The sequence below is a fragment of the Gracilinanus agilis genome, chromosome 3 (genome assembly GCF_016433145.1).
Source record: "Gracilinanus agilis isolate LMUSP501 chromosome 3, AgileGrace, whole genome shotgun sequence".
Lineage (NCBI taxonomy): Eukaryota > Metazoa > Chordata > Mammalia > Didelphimorphia > Didelphidae > Gracilinanus > Gracilinanus agilis.
Window position 1 is genome coordinate 654,548,389 of NC_058132.1, and position 19,127 is coordinate 654,567,515.

At 43.6% G+C, this 19,127-nt stretch overlaps 1 protein-coding gene across 1 annotated transcript in view; it reads right to left on the bottom strand.

The window, feature by feature from the left end:
* The window catches only part of PLCH1 (phospholipase C eta 1), a 203,775-nt gene that overhangs the window by 20,958 nt on the left and 163,690 nt on the right, over window positions 1-19,127 (bottom strand). The window contains exons 9-11 of the mRNA XM_044669528.1: window positions 9,550-9,711; window positions 5,349-5,420; window positions 35-153 (exon numbers count right to left, since the gene is read on the bottom strand). Coding sequence (XP_044525463.1) covers window positions 35-153; window positions 5,349-5,420; window positions 9,550-9,711 — 353 coding nt within the window. The remainder of the gene's footprint in view (window positions 1-34; window positions 154-5,348; window positions 5,421-9,549; window positions 9,712-19,127) is intronic.

The following is a 19,127-nucleotide window of genomic DNA, read 5'->3' on the forward strand; positions in this document are numbered from 1 at the left end:
AGAGCGCAGGGAGGGAGGGAGGGAGGGTAATTACATGAACTTGGAGGCTAGCGGCGTCCCTAAGCCGTAGAGCTGGCCACCCTCCTTTCCAGAATGTTGTCCTTCCTCATCATCGTCGGTACTATTAGACTTGGACCTTGACTTTGATGTTTTCTGTTGGAGAAATCACAGAAGACTTGTCAATGAGCCCATCCTGCCATGCATCTCCGCACCAGTCACAGAATGGAGGGAAGGGCAGATTCGTAGCTGAACTGAGAGAGGGATGGGGTGGGGAGAGAAACAAAGACTTAGTCAGAGGACAGGAACCATTTCCCTTTTTTTTTTTTGGTAGTCACTATCCCAGGGCATGGTGCCGGGTGCATATTAGGAACTTAAATGTAGGCTGGCCTGAATCCAACACTAAGTGCCTTCCTTTCTCAATTGTTTTTCTCCTTTCTGGTCCCTCAAAGACACCCGGAGCCTGTGGATTGGAGGTCTCCAGTCTCAGCCATGTGCTATAACCAGCAGCCGAGGGTAACATGGTGCCAGATTTGCTACCTGGTTTGTTGCTAGGATTTGAGAAGATAAGTTAGCATATACTAAAACTTGATAAATTCTTATTGGTTTAAGCTTTATTTAAGTTTATATTATTTTAATATTAATGCTATTTTTCATATTTTAATACCAATATTTTAATTTAACATACTATTTTAATTTATTATGAATAACTCATAAAAATCAACACTTAATATAATTAAATGAATAAAATTTATATGATATATTACTATTATTAATTCTATAAATATTAATAGTAATTAATAAAATATATTATTTTAAGCTTTATTTAAGTTTATAGCTCAATTGGCTAAATGATCTTCCCCCACATGAAACATGTAACTATGGAAAAATATTCAAAATAAAAATATAATTTAAAAAATAAAAAAAAAATTATCTTCCCCCAGAGGAAGAACAGGCTAGATTTGAGTTTGGAGAAGCTGGATTTGAAACTTGGCTTTGTTATTTAGTATGAATGCACTAAGGCAGGTAGGTAGAACAAAGGATAAATTCAGGAAAACCTGAGTTCAAATTCTGTGCTAGATGTTTCCTATCTGATTATGACGGCAATGAAAGTTTTTTGTTTTTGTTGGGTTTTTTTCCTCTCTCAGTCTCGGTTTCCTCCTCTGTAAAAACGGGATGATAATAATAGCCTCTACCTTTCAGAGTTGTTATGAAAGCCAAATAATGTTTGTGAAGAGCTCAGCCTTGTGCCTACTACATAGTAGGTGCATATGAAATGCTTATTCCTTTCCTCCCTCTCTGGACCTCAGTTTTCTCACCTTTAATCTGAGGGCACTGAACGATATGGATTTTAAGATCTCTTCTAGTTCTAAATTAATGGTTTTATAATCTAAAGATCTAAGACAATGGGGCAGCTGGGTAGCTCAGCGGATGGAGAGTCAGGCCTAGAGACGGGAGGTCCTGGGTTCAAATCTGGCCTCAGACACTTCCCAGCTGTGTGACCCTGGGCAAGTCACTTGACCCCCATGGCCCACCCTTACCACTCTTCCATCAAGGAGCCAATACACAGAAGTTAAGGGTTTAAAAAAATAAAATTAAATTAAAATAAAGATCTAAGACAAGAAGATGAGGTGACAGGACTGTGGTGAGAGGGGAAGAGGGAAGAAGCAGGGAACCTACTCAAGCAAAGCAAGGAGCAAAGGAGAACCCCAGAAGCAGCAGGGGCCAGACAGATAAGGTATTAGCAATCGGAAATAACACTGAATAGGGACTTGTCCACACTGATAAATAAACAAACAAACAAACAAAAGATTCCCCTTTAGGACAGCAGCGTTACTTCCTAATTGCGCGGGAGCTTTAATTAATAGATCCTCCATTTGCTGCCAAGGCCATATAATGATGTTCTGTGACCCTGGTACCAAGGATCCGATTTAATGAAAACTCTCTCGGCATGTGGGTTGTGCTTTTTAGGACAGAAGCGCCATTATTAATCCCAAATTCCTCATCTTCTAAGCCCTCATTTATTCATATAGTTCAAAATAGGGGAAAATTGTAGCTTTCTGTTCATTAAAGCCATCGCCAAACACCTGTGTTTAAGCCCTGCTTTTCATCAGAGGGACCAGTTACAGTAATTAGATGGAGGCTTCTCCAGCGGCCCTGCGGAACAACTCATTAGAGGTGATGAGGATGTTTGGAAGGCCTTCTTTGTCCGTTATCTCTGTCTGCTTTCTCCCAGGGGGATGGGGATGTCCACATCCAATATGCCTTCCTGCAGAAGGAACGGGGCTGGCGTACAGTCGGCGGCTGACACGAGGGAAACAGGTCTGCCAAGCTCGGCGCGTCATCTTCTGAAATGAATTAGGAAGATGTAGGGAATGTAGGAGGTCCCTCCTCGGTAGATTTGGCTTCCCCAAGAATACTTCGAATTTTTTTTTCATGGTGGCAAGTTTCTAAAATGTCGCCAATTCATTGCTAGTTGAACAAGAAAGAATGGAAGGGGAGAGACGTCGAAATTAGGCTCAACCACATTTCTTCACACGGTCTGCCGTCGGGTCCCTGGAGAGTCGCCGATGTCCAAGGACATGAGTCGCCGAAGGTTGATCCTAGCAGGGGCGCAGCGCACAGCCTTCTTCCTAAAAACTGACGATGGGGGGCAGCTGGATAGCTCAGTGGATAGAGAGTCAGGCCTAGAGACGGGAGGTCCTAGAAATCTGGCCTCAGCCACTTCCCAGCTGTGTGACCCTGGGCAAGTCACTTGACCCCCGTGGCCCACCCTTACCACTCTTCCACCTAAGAGCCAATACACAAAAGTTAAGGGTTATAAAAAAAAACAAAAACAAAAACAACAACAAAAAAAAACTGACGATAGCTTAAGGGGCTTCGTGCCTCTATCTCATAGCCTAATATTGGTGTCTTCATTTCCTCAGCTACCCAAAAGCACAGCAAGTTTAGGGGTGGGTAAGACAGGAGGAGCTTTCTGCTGATTTTTTTTTTTTTTTGGTTTTGGTTTGGTTGGTTTTTACAGAGTCCTCCTCAAGGTCTTATTTCTGTCACCAGAAAAAAAAATAGATTTAGAGCTCAAAAGGCCATTAGAGATCATTTCATCCAATCCTCTCGTTTTATAAATGAGGAAGCTGAGCCCCAGGAGGGGAAATGACTTGCCCAGAGTCAAATGGTTCTAAGTGGTAGAATCCAGCTGTTCCCTTTGGTTCTCTAGCTACAAATCTAGAACTGGACCCCTGCACAGTTTCGCTCTCTGCCATTATTAAATAGTATCTGTTGGGTCCTCGCATGCTCAGGATGCACATGGAAAGTCAAGGTTAACTCTTTAGGCCTTGACTTCTACAGTAATGACTTGGGGATAAGACCGTGCAGGGTGGTTACACTCTACAAAATGGGTGTGAAGAATTGCCAGCACAATTTGGTCCATGAAGGGCTACATTTATTTTTTTTTTAAACCCTTGTACTTCGGTATATTGTCTCATAGGTGGAAGATTGGCAAGGGTGGGCAATGGGGGTCAAGTGACTTGCCCAGGGTCACACAGCTAGAAAGTGGCTGAGGCCGGGTTTGAACCCAGGACCTCCAGTCCCTAGGCCTGACTCTCACTCCACTGAGCTACCCAGCTGCCCCGGGCTACATTTATTTTTAGTGGCACGTACTGTCCAATTGACCTTTCGGTCATGACATCTTCATTCCCTTCCCTCCTGGGAGCAGCGAGCAAGCATCCGTCTAGATTTTTTTTTTTTTTTACCCCTGTACTTTGGTGTATTGTCTCAAAGGTGGAAGATTGGTAAGGGTGGGCAATGGGGGTCAAGTGACTTGCCCAGGGTCACACAGCTGGGAAGTGGCTGAGGCCGGGTTTAAACCTAGGACCTCCTGTCTCTAGGCCTGGCTCTCACTCCACTGAGCTACCCAGCTGCCCCTGGATTTAGTTTTATAGCCAGTCTTACTTGCCCCCCAAGGCTGGGATAAGTGGCCTCAAGGTCTTCATAAAAGACGATGCCAATTCTGAATGGAAACGCTTACCAACCCGCTGTAGAGCTTTATCCATTATTAAGAGGTCATCAGCTCAGACGCTGCCTCCTATTGGAGAACGTTCCTGATCTCTCCAGCGCCTGATGCCAACCCTCCGTGGAATTACCTTGCAGTAATTGTGTATAACGAGAGGTGGCGTGGTAGGAATGGAGAGCCAACCTGAATTCAAGTCCTGCCTCACATTCCTGGCTGTGCGATGCTGTATCTTCTCAGAGCTCTAGGAATCAAGGACTACACCTCGCAGAGGAGGTGCCAGTTTCTCTTAGTAAAGGGTGTTTCCACACCAGGAGGGTTCCCTTTACCAGTGAAATCAAGGTCCGGGCTTTATCCCGTGTGTATGCTGATTTGTAGACAGTCCCTCCACAGAATGTAAGTTCTTCCAGGGCAGGGACTGCTTTGCTTTTGTCTTTACAGCCCCTGGCACAGAGTAGGCATTTAACAATGGTGGACTGAGTGATGGATTGAGGAGAAAGCTCAGTTACATTTTCATGTAACCTCCAACTCATCCAGAGAGCTTATGGGCTGGTGGGAACTGTTCTGATTGAATTCAGCTCCAAACAAGTACTGGACCTGGGTTCCAATCCCAACTGTGTCATTTAGAACCTGAAACCTTGGACAAGTGACGTCATCTCTACACACCTCCATCTCATCATCACTAAAAAGAAAGAGGAAAGTCTCTAAAATCTCTTCCAGCTCTTAATCAATGATGGGATTCCTCCATGCCTCAGGGATCTGGAATGACACCCATGGGAGCGTCCCCCCAGTAACATCGATTAGTCCCTTTGTCGTTTAGGAGATGCCTCGTAGAGCCGCTGCGGTCAGAGCCTCTCTGACTGGGGAGCCAGTCCAGGGAGTGACCATTCCAAAGCTGGTCCTTGGAGAACAATCGCCTACTTTATCACGAGGGCCCTGAATGAACTCTTTCTTACTTGGAAGAAATTAGAACTTCCGCGTGCTTAGAAAGGAGTGGGGGAACCTCAGTCTGAAATAAGGGCAGGGACAAAGCTTCAATGGAATGTCTTATTTATTGTTGCTGTTTGAAAGAGAAACAAACAGAGCTCTGTGTGTGTAAACACACAAATACACAGACACGGGCACATCCAGCGCAACACGGTCTAGGAATGCCAACCTGTGTCTTTAGTAACCTTCTCCAAGTCCTACTTGGTCTTTCAAACACCAACGACCAAAGGATCATCTGGATTTGGTGTTGGTTTAGAATTGAACATAATAAGCCTTCCCTCCTCCCCTAAGTGATCATTCAAATTAATTACTATTAGACCTGTCAACACACACATTGGTCATTCTTTTTTCATACCTTATATTTTCCAAAATTACTCATGAGGGAACGTCCGTGAGATTTCCTTCCACTTTCTTTCACTTCTGGATTCTAAATAAACAGAAAGACACCAAAAACAAGCTTTCAGATCCTCTTTACAAGCCAAGAAAGGTGGCTCATCTCAATTTAGTTTTGGAGAATTTGCCCCCAAGAAATTCTGCTGCCTCAGGAAGGGCAGATGGACTGAAAGGGGCTGCTGTGTATACAAACAAAATCTTCCTCACTCAGGAGAGCATTGCCTTTGGACCCATTTGCCATTGGAAGAGATCAGCATTTCACCAACACTGCCATTACTTGGGCTACTTTAAGAACTTAAATTCAAACTCCTTCATAGAGAGTCCTTCTTCCTCTCCCAGTTTCTGCTGTAGTTTCTCTGTGGTTCTAGTGATTGTCAAACCTCTCTCTCCAGCCCCAACCCCTCTCCTGACCTCGATGCCCAGATCTCATTCATTCTTTTTTTTTAAAACCCTTAACTTCTGTGTATTGGCTCCTTGGTGGAAGATTGGTAAGGGTGGGCAATGGGGGTCAAGTGACTTGCCCAGGGTCACACAGCTGGGAAGTGGCTGAGGCCGGGTTTGAACCTAGGACTTCCCGTCTCTAGGCCTGACTCTCATTCCACTGAGCTACCCAGCTGCCCCCCCCCCCCCTTCATTCATTCTTTATCCATTCATCTCAAAGGTCCTTGGAACATTTCTCCTCCCGGGTCCCATGGTAACTTCAGACTCAATAGGTCTGAAAGCCAAATCTTATCTTCTAGCCTAAGCAGCTTCCAGGGACCTCCCTATTCATTTTCATAATTATCTCTTCTCAGATCTTGGAGATCTATTTGATTGCTCCTTTCCGATCAGCTTCCAGATTCAATCTGTTGCCAAGTCCTCTCAAACCTTCTTACATAGCATCCTCCATTACCTCTCCATTCCCACCCTAGGCTGGACCCCATCATGTCCAAACTGGGCCATTTCAATACTTTCTGGGCCTTTAGTCTCTGACCCCTCCACTCTTTTTTAAATATTATAACCATGTTAGTCATCCTCAAACAGCTTTTTGTCCATGTTACAGCCCTGATCAAAAGCCCTCAAAAGTTCTTTGCTTGCCACAGAATAAGGTCCATTTTCTTTGGTCTAGTATTCAAGACCCTCCACAGTGTAGCCCAACCCAACTTCTTTTTTCCACCATCACTCCCCATAATGAACCCACTAGTCTAGTCAAGCTGGTCTCTCATTATCTCCCAGAACATAAAGTATGGTCCCTACCTTTATGTCTTTGCTCATGCTGCTTCCCCTTAATGGGAAAGCTTCCTTCCTTCCCCTTAAGCTATCTAGAGTCTAAGCTTCCTTTGGCCTTCCCACATGAAGCCTTTCTGGACTACTCCAGGCCACAGAGAATAACAGGCTCGCCAAATCTCAGAGTTGGAAAAGCACCCATTTCAACTATATGGAGATCCCCTCTACAATAACCCCAACAAGTGGTCAGCCAGCCTCTGTTTGAAGGCCTCCAGAGAGAAGGCAGGCTTTTGCAGAAAGTCTCTTCTATATATGAACCATTCTTATTGGTAGTAATTTATTTTTTCTTTTATTTCTGTATCAGCTGAATAGTACAGGGGAACCAGGCTCTGGAATCTCAAGTCCTGGGTTCAGAAACTACCACTTATCTTATGACTTCAGACACATTATTTAACTACTACATACATACATACATACACACACACACACACACACACACAAGCTCAGTTTTATAATCTCATCAAAATGAGGGGGTTGGACAAGATAGTCTCTGATGTCCCTTCTACCAGCTCAGGATCAATGATCATATGCCAAGGCTAATTCTGCTTTGTTTCAAAACTCTCTCTCTCTCTCTCTCTCTATATATATATATATATATCCCTCCCTCCCTCCCTCTCTCTCCTTCTCCCTTCCCCCATCCCCTTTGTCTCTATGTCCATCTCTGTCCCTCCTCTCTGTTCCTTTGTCTCTCCATTCTGTCTCTCTTTCCTCTCTATCTCTCCATATCTCCTCTCTGTCTCAGTTTCTCTTTGTCTCAGTCCTTGCCTATCACTCGCTTTCTCTCTCCTTTCTGTCTGTCTCTTTCTCCCCTCCCTCCCTCTTACACACACACACACACACACACACACACACACACACACTCATTCCATTCCCCTCAATGACATCCAGCAATAGCAGTTTGTTTCACTTAATTCAGAAGAGTAAGTGTGCGAAGTGCTCTCTTTTTCTGGCCTGTCACTAAGCAATTCTGAGATTCCATTGAAGGAGGCAGGTTAGCATGAAATGCATCTTGGGCACACACAGCTTTCACCGTCGCTTACAGGTAGATACAGATTAATTAAGAAGAGCGGGCTCCTAGATCCCTTAACAGGCAGAAAGAGACACCTGAAGAGGCTGTACTTTATGAACAATGGTAACCTTTACTGTTAGGACAGATCTTAGGGAAAAGGCTGGAATGAGAACCCAGGAGGAGCCAGGATGCCAAGCCTGCCAACAGTGTAATGCCAAGGAGCTGAGAGCAGACCAGTCATCCCAAACCACCACCAGCCTTCACCGTGGACAAGCCCTCACAATTTACTGTTATTCAGCTGTCCTTTGGGATGGATTCTATAGGGTCACTTTGGCATGGCCACTCTGGCATGAGCCAGTTCCCTACCCTGGAACACAGGCACCCTCTTTCTGCCTGAAGAGTAAAAGGAGAACAAAAGGTGTCACGGAGTCCCAGCAGCTTCTCCGTCCATTCCTTCAGGTACATCTTTTGTTTTGGAAGGATGGTGAGCAGAGCTGAAGAGCACAGGAGACCTAGAGTTTTCTCTGGTCTCCTCCAGGGCTCATAAAACCCTAGTGATTTTCAGTTCTCTCATTTCCAAACAAATGCCTGGATAGCAAATTTGTTACACCAGTCTTCAATCTCCTTTTAGCCTTGGGTCGCAGGCTAGAGGGATGATCCAATATGGGTGAAGGATCCGGGTCAGTATTGGCATTAGAATGGAGAGCAGAGGGCAGTTTGCTGAAATGGATGAGGATAAATTCCATGATGGTCCCAGTCTAGAGGCCCCACAGACAGCCTAGTTCTTTCCATTTTTCTGCCTTGGAACCAATACACGGGATGGGTTCTAAGACATAAGGTAAAGCTTAAAAAAAAAAAAAGAAAAAGAAACCTTATGTTTATCTCCTTCTCTTCTTAAAATATCCCATTGGCTCTAAGAGGAATGGAGCAAGAAGGCCACAAACCTTCCAGGTGCCACACTCTCTGTTTCTATCCCATAAAGACCTTTGAATATAAATAGCTGGCTCCTCTGGTCTGGAAAGCTCTTCTTCCTCCCATAATCCCTCACTTCCTTTTAAGCGCAGCTCAGACATAATCTTTTCTAGGAAGCCTTGTGATCCCTTCAGTTGAGAGTGTGTTCTGAAATTACTCTGTATTTACTTATCCATGCATGTGTGCTAGCCCCCACCCTGGAGGATATAAACCCGATGGCAGAGATTGGCTTTTTCCCTTGGTCTCCCCAAGTATGGTAGGTCTAGTAGGAACTTTTTCAATGTTTGGTGAATTCAACTGAATTGAAACAATGATGGTGCCCCCCTCCGCCCCCAGCCTCCCACCAAGGAAACGGAACACAAGAGGTCTCAGGTTTTCTCTCCCCCTCTGGATGTCACCAAGGACTAGAACCAGAATCAGGCAATGCACCACCTACCCAGGAGGGCCAGTGAAATCATAAAACCCTGCTTCTTCCATATTGGATTATGGGTTCAGAGTATTCAAGCTAGAAGACATCTCAGAGGCCATCCAGTCCGATCTCCACATTTTCTAGATGGGGAGGTTGGGACCCGGAGAACTTAGACGATTTGTCAACAATCACAAAGGGCAAAGTGGCTGAGCCAGGATTTGACCCCAGGTCTCTTGACTCCAGAGTTAGCAGACTCCACCATACTCTGGATTCCAAAGCAACACTTCATAATTTTTAGACAAATCTGTCTTTAAATTAGGGAGAGTGGTGGAAAGGGCTACTGAGGTGTTTGAAAAAGGATCAGATTCAACAAAAGAAAAGGAAGATTCATCTCACATCCAACCCTGTACATTAAGAAAATAAGGGGGGTTTTGTTGTTGGTGGTGGTGGTATATTTACATATTCATCTATTGCCAGATGACAGATCCCAGAAGGAATTTCCCATACCTGCTTCAGATGCATATTTAAGCCTTCATGCGTAGCTTTCAACAGAGCTCTGACAGTGAAACTGTCAGGGTCTTCTTTGTCCCTGATTTGAGATTCTTTTAATAGGGATTCCAGCTTTTTCCTTATGAAAGATTCCACTTGGTGATCAGTTGTTCCATTATTCTGAAAAGAGTCAAGGAAGATCAATAGAATTAGTGGCTTCCTGGCCAGTGCTGGGAGCCAGCAGAAGCTTCTCAATGCCAAATACTTCTCGCAAACATGTATTATATCACCCTCATTACAAGGCTTCAAGTTTGCATTTTAATGCTTTGGGGAAAGGAGAATAAATGAGATCTGTGGAGAGAGAAAGTCCCTACAGGGTTCTGGTAGGCTAGACAAGTGCCTTTAGTGATTTGCAAAGCTAAGCAAATGGATGGGGTACTTTATTTTAAAAGCATGTTTTCTTCATGGAGAGGTGCAGAATTGGTTAGGATGTCTGGGAGTGGGGTGCAGAGGTTAAGGAGACTCTTCTGAGCTGGAGTTCCTGCTCTGTTCTAGATACGTTGTATGACTGCAGTGGGCTGGAAGACCACTGGATGAGACCTCAGGAGACTGGGGATGGAAGCTGAGAATCTTAGCATTATAGAGTTGGAAGGGACCTCTGTGATCATCTAAGAAGGAACCTTAGTGATTGTCCAGGAAAGAAGTGCAATGATCATCTAGGTAAGAACCTCACTGATTTCTAGGAAAGAACCTCAATGATCACTTAGAACTGTTCTCAGGAACACCTTACATTCAAAAATCATTGAGGACCCTCCTCCAAAAAGCCTTTGTATATTTGGGCTGGATCTACTGAGATCTACCATATTGGAAACGACAACATCTTAGTTTTATTATGAAAATAGTTTTGATCTCATAGTCCCCCTGAAGGGTGTCAGGGACTCCCAGAGGGCCCCAGACTACACTTTGAAAACCATTGATCTAGTCCAATCTATACTCAAAAGGAATTTCTACTAGACTCTATTTGGATAGTGATCATCCAGTCTCTGTTGAAGACCTCCAATGGAGACCTCTTGAGTCATTCCATTCTACTTTCAGTGATCTATTATTATTAGCTGTTTTTTCTAATATCAAACTTAAATTTGCCATTTTCAAACTTCTCCCCATTACTTTGTTTACATCCATGGGGTCTCACTAGTACATTTCACACCACTAGGTTCTTTTCTTGCTGTGACTTCCACACTACACTGCCCCAATATTGCTCTTTCCCCTGACCCAAGACGGTTTCTGAACCCATTGCGGTAGACCCATCACTACTTCCTCTCCTTACTCTTTGAATGTTCGTGTGGCTTAGATGAGATGGAAATCAACAACTATCACTCCTTTCTAGTGATAGGCCACTAGATCTTACCTTTTTCCCCATGTCTATATTCTACAGTCCTTAGTACTATCCCCTGACCCACTAAGATTCTCTAGTCCTTGCCACCTAATGTTCTTCAGAATCCTTGCCATCTGCCTTTCAGTTGAACTTCTTTAATGTTTTGTGCCTCACCTCACCCCACCAAGTCTTCTCCTATAATACAACCCAGTCAGTTCCTTCAAGCAATCCCCTTATGACTTGGTCTCAAGGCCCTTCACTAACCTAATTGTCCTTCTCTGAATTTTCTACTGCTCAGTGTCCTTCTTACCAGAACCAAATTAAATATATTAGTTATGTCCTACCTAAAGTAGAATTCAGTAGAACTATCACCTCTTTATTCCAGGAAGTTATACCTTCTGAATGTAGCTTGAGATCATGTTATGACTCTCCTATTAATTATGAAATCTTGGGAAAGTCACTCAAACTTCCTAGGCCTCAATTTCCTCATCTTTTTAATGAAGAGCTGGGACTAGATGTCCTCTAAAGTCCCCCCCCCCAGCTCTAAATCCTATCGATTCAATATAAATGTGCCTCATATCAATGCTATGCCAACCACAAAGCTGTTTGACAACAACATTACCTACATGCTATAACCAGATGCCACTTTAACGTCCTTAGTCTCCCTGACGGGATAACTCTGGCACGCTCTAGTACAAGCCCCTCTTCTCACCTCCCATCTGATTAAAACTCTCTTCACTAGTCTCCCTGCTTCTAGTCAACCCCATACTGCTGCCAAAAGCATCTTTCTGAACTATAAGTCAAACTCTCTTGTTCAAGAAACCTCAATGGCACCATATTACCTCTAGGATAAAATGCAAATTCCTTTTCCTGGCATTTAAGGGCCACCAGAATTCATCTCTAAATACATTTCTAGTCTTATTTCACATTTTATGAGTTCCATATTCCTGCCAAACTACTTGCTACTTTCTTAGGAGCCATTCCCAGTTCCTGAAATGTCCTCCCCCCTCAGTTACATTTCACTAAATCCTTGTCTTTCTTCTGGGCTCAGTTTAGCTGACACTCTCTCCCTGTGGCTTTCCTCAGATCCCTCCATCATTAATTCTATCTCTTATTCTTCAAACTATTTTGTGTTTCTACATTTGAGTTGTAAGCCTCCAGGAGAATGAAAACTTCCTGAAGGAAGAAAAATTCATTTTGTACTCTATACCCTCTGCTAGGGTGATCGGGGGCATTTTTTTTTAAACCCTTGTACTTCAGTGTATTGTCTCATAGGTGGAAGATTGGTAAGGGTGGGCAATGGGGGTCAAGTGAATCGGGGGCATTTTTAAAGAAAATGTCATCTGAAACAGGCTTAAAAGGTTTAGTAGAATTTCTGTAGACAGAGATATATCAAGACTTGGGGAAAGGGATTCCAGATGGAATGCATAGGATAGGCAATGACACAGAGGTAGGAAAGGGCAAAGACCCCATAAAGAATGTTTTGTATATTGTACATATTTGATAAATATCTGTTGAAATTAAAAGAAAAATTCCAGTACAACAAAACACTTTGCTTTAGAATGCAATTACTCAAATGAGTGACTAAAATGTCCATACCCTTTGACACAAGATTCTCCTGAGAAGCATAAACGCCAAAGGGGACACCAATAAAAAGAAAGACTCCCTAGAAATCAAAATGCTGCTCTGTTGTCAAAGAACTGGCAACACAGTCAATGCCACTTGAGTAGGCAAAGGTTATAAACCCACAGTGGGACATGAAGGTAAGAAAGTATCTCAGTGCTGTAAGAAATGACAAATGTCATGAATACAGAGGAGGAAGGAAATCTATATATACAGTAGTACAGACCAAGAGAATAACAGACACAATGATTCCAAGCATGTCAATAGAAATAAAAACAAGCTCAAAAAATTAAAAGTGAATGCTACAGAATTCCAAGCTTGGCCACAAAGATATGAGAAAATGTTTCCTCCCAGTACTCTGTGGGGGGAGGAGGGACTAAATCACTGCAGGTACTCTCAGCTTCTTCTCAAAGGCTTTATATATTTGTCTGGCTTTTGTTCTCTTCTTCCTCTTTTTTCTTTTTTAATTCTTTGTTACAAGGGATGGCTCCCTAGAAGGGGAAAGGGGAGAGGATATGGAGGGAATCTAAGCAATATGACAACAAAAGGTAAAAATCTGTTTTAAAGACCACAAAACAGTTTGCAAGTCTAGTGAGGAGCTAAAAAAAATCTGTTTCAAAATGAAAATATTTCCCATTTCATCTATTTGAAAAATCTTTATTGAATAACTATTGCACCTAAAACATTGTGAAGGGCAATACATTTGTATCAGACTTGGGGACAAGGAGCCATGGGCACAACCACCAAGACTGCAGAAATGCCATTTATGAGCAGTATGGTCTAGCAAGAGCTTTAGGAGCTCAGACACTGAAGACAATACTTCTTGCTGGGATCATCAGGGAGGATTTTCGGGAGAAGGTAACATCTGAAATGGGCTTTGAAGGAAAAGGAGGATTTCAGTAGGCAGAGACCAGTTGGTATTGGGAGCTGTGTGTTTGGAATTCAGGGAGGTGCCATTTAAAAGTATCTTGCAAACTTCCTATGGACACGTGAGGACTTTGAGACTACATTCCCCGTGATCCAATGGGTTTCCGGTTTTTGGACGTGGGGACGTCAGACATATAGGGCAGCTTAAATTCGGAGGGCGGCCTGGAGATGGCCTCTTTGTTACCTGAGTGGGCTCTCTGGTGTGGGAGACTAGGAAGATGGGTGGAGATACAGATGGGCGGTAATTTTAAAGATAGTCAGGCGTGGTCATATATATTTTACGAAGATGACTTTGGCAATTAAAATATTAATTTCTCCTATAATCCCAGTCTTCATCATTTTTAATCGTAACAGAGCATTCCAGGATGGAATGAACAGCATAAACAAGGACCCAGAGGTGGCCAAATGCAAAGATGTAGTAAAATAGTCAGTCTAGATTGAGTGGGAGGAAGGTTGTTTGGTCAGGGTTGTGGTGTGCCTTGAATGCCGGTCTAGAGGCTGACATTTCCCTTAACAGGAAGAAGAAGCCTCTCTTGAAAAGCATCTGTGCGATATATGACACTTGAGTAATGTAAGGGACTTAAATTATTCAAGATACTTAAAATACTCAGGATACTTAAAAGACTTTATCACTATTATGGCAGAAAGAAGGAGTATACATAGAAAGTATCTGGGCAGATGGTAACATAATCAAAGTAATGAGTACTTTAGGAAGATTAATCAAAGAAGAATATGCAAAGAAGAGGAACAAGACTGGAAACCGTCGGGCGACTACAAAATCCAGCCAACGTGTCATTAGACACTTCACTACAACAGCATTCTCTGTACAATAAGTACTTAATAAATGTTTGTTAAATCTGAATGGATGAGGTTGGGGCAATGAGAAATAGAAAGGGACTGTGAAGGAAAACTCCATGGGATTTGGAAACGGATTAGACAGGGAGAGGAGGGGTTTGAACAGCCATAGACTGTTTTATGACACAGAATGATGAATAATTTATATTCATCACCAAAAAGTTCAAAGCACTTCAGAGTTTTCTTTTCATCGTACTTCCATCATTTCATTATGCCTCGCACAACCTACATGATGTACATGTCTGTGAGATTCTTCTTTTTCTAGATATGGAAGCTGGGGTCCGGGTCATATGACTGTTTTTTTTAAACCCTTGTACTTCAGTGTATTGTCTCATAGGTGGAAGATTGGTAAGGGTGGGCAATGGGGGTCAAGTGACTTGCCCAGGGTCACACAGCTGGGAAGTGGCTGAGGCCGGGTTTGAACCCAGGACCTCCTGTCTCTAGGCCTGCATATGACTGTTTTAAGGTCAGGAATAGATCCAGGAATGGAATCCTTGGTTTTCTAGGTGGTGTATTTGATGATGGGAATGTTTGAGGGAGACTACAGACCATGCAATGAGTAAGAGATGGGGAGAGAGGGACAAAGATGGTCATCAAACTCCAATGCCAGCCTTAGAACCAACACTTAATACTGATGAAAAGGTATGGATTTAGGGGGGAAAATGCCTTTCACTGCCTACAAAACTGGAATGAAAATACAGCTCAGGCCATTGTGGAGAAACAACACTCTATTAAGTAATTAACACTTTTCAAATACAAAAGGACCATAATTATTCACTTCACATTTTGCAAATCCTGGAGCTGTTGAAGAAATTATATTCCCTGTTCACCGATCCTCCTAATTTTATGTGCTTTATGAAAAAAGAAAATTCACACCAGAGAAAGACCAAATAATGAATGTCTGCTTTCATCTTATTCATGTATTATTATTATTCTGCCCTAGAACTCAAACTCCAACTAGAGGAAAAGGTAGCCAGCCGTGTGCTTGGGTAATTGATGGATGGCCAGCTGGGTAGCTGTGCCAAGACCACAGCTGAAATCCATAGATATCTATTTCTTGCTCTTTTGTTCCTGGGGCCGGTGGAAGCTTGGGGGAGGCTCTCCACTCAGTGAGGGGTGGTTGCACTTCCATTGTAATGTGCCCTTCAGTAGCGCCTGTCTGCCTGAGAAGGATTTTCAAAGCCCCTTTGCCGAGACGTAAATCTGATCTCAGCATCTCTGCTGCACAAACATCTTGTTTCGGCTTCCAAACAAAACTTCAGTTGCAAGAAAAAGATGCACTGTGAGCAATGCCGGGTCTGGGCAGAGCGGGCGGCTACGGGACCGAGCAGGAAGGGGCTTGCCCCGTGAGAAAGCAGGAAGGCAGGTGATGGCCCACCTCTTTGCTTTGGCAGGAGCCTTTCTCTGGTCAGCCAATAGCTCAGCAAGCCTGTAGGAAGTGCCTGTTATATGCTGGGCACTCAAGGATTTACAACCTGGCCTGCTCCTACCTTTCCAGGCCTCTTACATCTTACTACCCTATAGGACGTCTTCAATCCAGTGGCACTGACCTGCTGGCAGTCCCTCAAACAAGACCCTCCATCTCTCAGCTCCAGGCATTTGCTCTAGCCTTCCCCCATGCCTGCAATGCTTTCACTCCTCTGTTCTGACTACTGACCACCTGGCTTCAGTTCCAACTAAAATCCCATCTTCTACAGGAAGCTTTCTCTCTCTCTCTCTCTCTCTCTCTCTCTCTCTCTCTCTCTCTCTCTCTCTCTCTCTNTCTCTCTCTCTCTCTCTCTCTCTCTCTCTCTCTCTCTCTCTCTCTCTCTTTCTCAAACCTTTACCTTCTGTCTTCTGTGATATATTTGATGATGAGAATGTCTCAGGGAGATTCCAGATCATGCAACAAGTAAGAGGTAGGGAGAGAGGGACAAAGATGGTCTTCAAACCAGTTCCAAGGCAGAGAGTGGTAAAGGTTTAGCAATTGGGGTTAAGTGACTTGCCTAGGGTCACACATCTGAGGCCAGATTTGAATCCAGGACCTCCCATCTCTAGGCCTATATCTCAATCCACTGAACCACTTAGTTGTTTCCCAGTTCCCACCTACCTCTCAATTCTACTGCCTTCCCTCTGTTCATTATTTCCCATTTATCCCTTACATAGCTTGCTTTGTATGTATTTATTTATATGTTCAATCCCCCATTAGATGGTAAGTTCCTTGAGGGCAGGGGACTATCTTGCTACTTTTTAGCACGGTGCCTGGCACATAGTAGGTCCTTAATAACTATTAATTGAGAAAATAAAGGAATTGAGCAAAAGCTTGGATTAAGTACTTACTTTGAACCACCTTGGAATGAAACCAGCCTTTGCCCTCATGGAGCTCAAGTTCTACTGGGGGAGAGAACATGGAGCTCGAAAAGCCTATACAAGGGCAGGGATCAGAACTGGGCTTTCCCTGCTATACACAGCCCTAAGGTGAAAACATTGGCTCCAACTTCTCTGCAACTTCTGGTCTGTGAAAGGGGCCAAAAGCACTGAGAAGTCAAAACCAGTGTCTGTCTGAGGCACAACATGAATACAAGTCTTCCTGATCCTGAGGTCAGTTCTCTATCAACTAGGACACACTGCCTCTCCTGACAGGTGATGCAGTGAATAGAGTGCAGGGCCTGGAGGCAGGAAGACTCATCTTCCTGAGTTCAACTCTAGCCTCAGCCACATACTAGCTGTGTGACCCTGGGCAAGTCACCTAACCCTACGTGCCTATTTCCTCATCTGTACAATGAGCCAGAGAAGGAAATGACAAGCCATTCCAGCATCTCTGCCAAAGGGTCATGAAGAGTCAACCATGACTGAAATGACTGAACAAGAACAAATACTTAAGGAGAAGAGAGATGATGAGGATCCAGAGGAGACTAAAAAGGAATGATGAAAGTTAAAGGAAATGCAAGGAAAGCTAAGAGATTGAAGTAGTCCACTGGAGGAAAAGTGGTTGATGGGATTAAAAAGATATAGATATAGGGCAATGGGTGGCTCAGTAGATTGAGAGGCAGGTTTAGGGATGGGAGATCCTGGGTTCAAAGCTGGCCTGAGACACTTCCTAGCTGTGTGACCCTGGGCAAGTCACTTAACCTATATTGCCTAGCCCTTAGCACTCTTCTGCCTTGGAACCAACACACAGTATTGATTCTAAGATGGAAGGACGGTTTTAATGATAAGGGAGAGGTCAAGAAGGATGCAGTTGGGGCAGGTGAGAGAGAGAGAAAGAGATTCTTGGTAACTTCTGGGAAAGCAGGTCAGGAACCGGACTAGGGGGGGGGGGGGGGGTGGTTATGAAGTAAGTGGGGAGTGAGGAAGTACAGGCAATCAGTGGAGAGGACTTTTTCAAAGAGTTTGATAGAGAAAGGAAGAAGAGAAAAAGGATAATGGCTTGGGAGATTGATGGGCCAGAGTGAAGGAGTTTGGGGTTTTTTCCTTAAAGAATGTAGGAGACTTGGGCATGATTGTAGGCAATGGGAGAAAAGCCAGTGGATAGGGAATGATTGGAGATGCAAAAGAAGAAAGGGCACTGATCTAAGGCAAGGGCTTTTAACCAGTTCGGGGGCACAGACTTGTTAAAAAGTCTGGCCAATGCTATGGACCCCTTCTCGAAATAATGTTGTGAAACAAATAAAATAAAATACCAAATTAAAAAATAAACTATGTAGGATGACAAAGGAAATTCATTCTGTCAAAATAAAATGCATTTGTTCCCATCCAAGTCCAGAGATATCATTAGATCCATCCTTGGATCCCAGGTTAAGAGCCCCTGATCTAAGGGGGAGAGTGAGTGGGAAGAGTGCTGGAGAATCCAAAAAGAAGTGAAAACAGATGAATGGATATTGGATGTCCTCAGAGAAAGAAGCAACAGATGAGATGATGAAGGAAATAGAGGCCTATTCTGAGGCAAGAGGTAGGAAACAGAAGGAACACCATGTCCGATGACCATGATTTTCTCAGGAAAGTCAGAGGCAGTATTGTCTGCTTGAAGACGGTAGAAGGGGACTAGCATTAGGGCTTGTGGAGAAAAGAGAAAGTTTGAACAGCCATCAGAGCAGGAAGTGTGATCATCGCTCAGAGAAGAATAAAGTTTGCTGGGCAGCAGGGAGGACCTTGTTGCAATTAGATAACATGGATTTGTAGGGAAACCAGAGAGCACAGCTGCACATTTTTTCCAGCAGCATTCAGGAGCTCAGGAATAGAGATGAGAAGGCTGATGGTGAGATAACTCAGTGCTCCGGTCTGGCAGATCACGAATGGCCAAAGGACAAGAAGCCAAGGAATTTAAACGAGAATGGGAAATACGACATGACTTTCTTTTTGTAAAGCTTTTTTTTAAAGACTGTTTTCTTAATGCTCCATTTTTATATCATTGTCATTTCCTGATGATTCCTTGACCACAAGAGAACCTTCCCTTCTAAGTATAACCAAGCAAGACAATTCAACACTCAGAGTCTAAGATTTTTTCATTGAAGAGCAGCTGAGATTAACAGCATCTTTCCCCACTGGTTCTGAATGAATGGTGATGAGGGCATGTGGCAATATTTGATAAGATTAAGTTGAATGCAAGAGACAGGATGTTATAATCTGTGAAAGCTGAAGCATAGATTCAGGAGTGGAGGTAGAGAGGAGTGAAGAGATGCAGGGAGGGAGGAAGGAAGGGAGGGAGGAGGGAAAGAGGGAAAGGGAGAGGGAGGAAAAAGAAAGAAAGAAAGAAAGAAAGAAAGAAAGAAAGAAAGAAAGAAAGAAAGAAAGAAAGAAAGAAAGAAAGAAAGAAAGAAAGAAAGAAAGAAAGAAA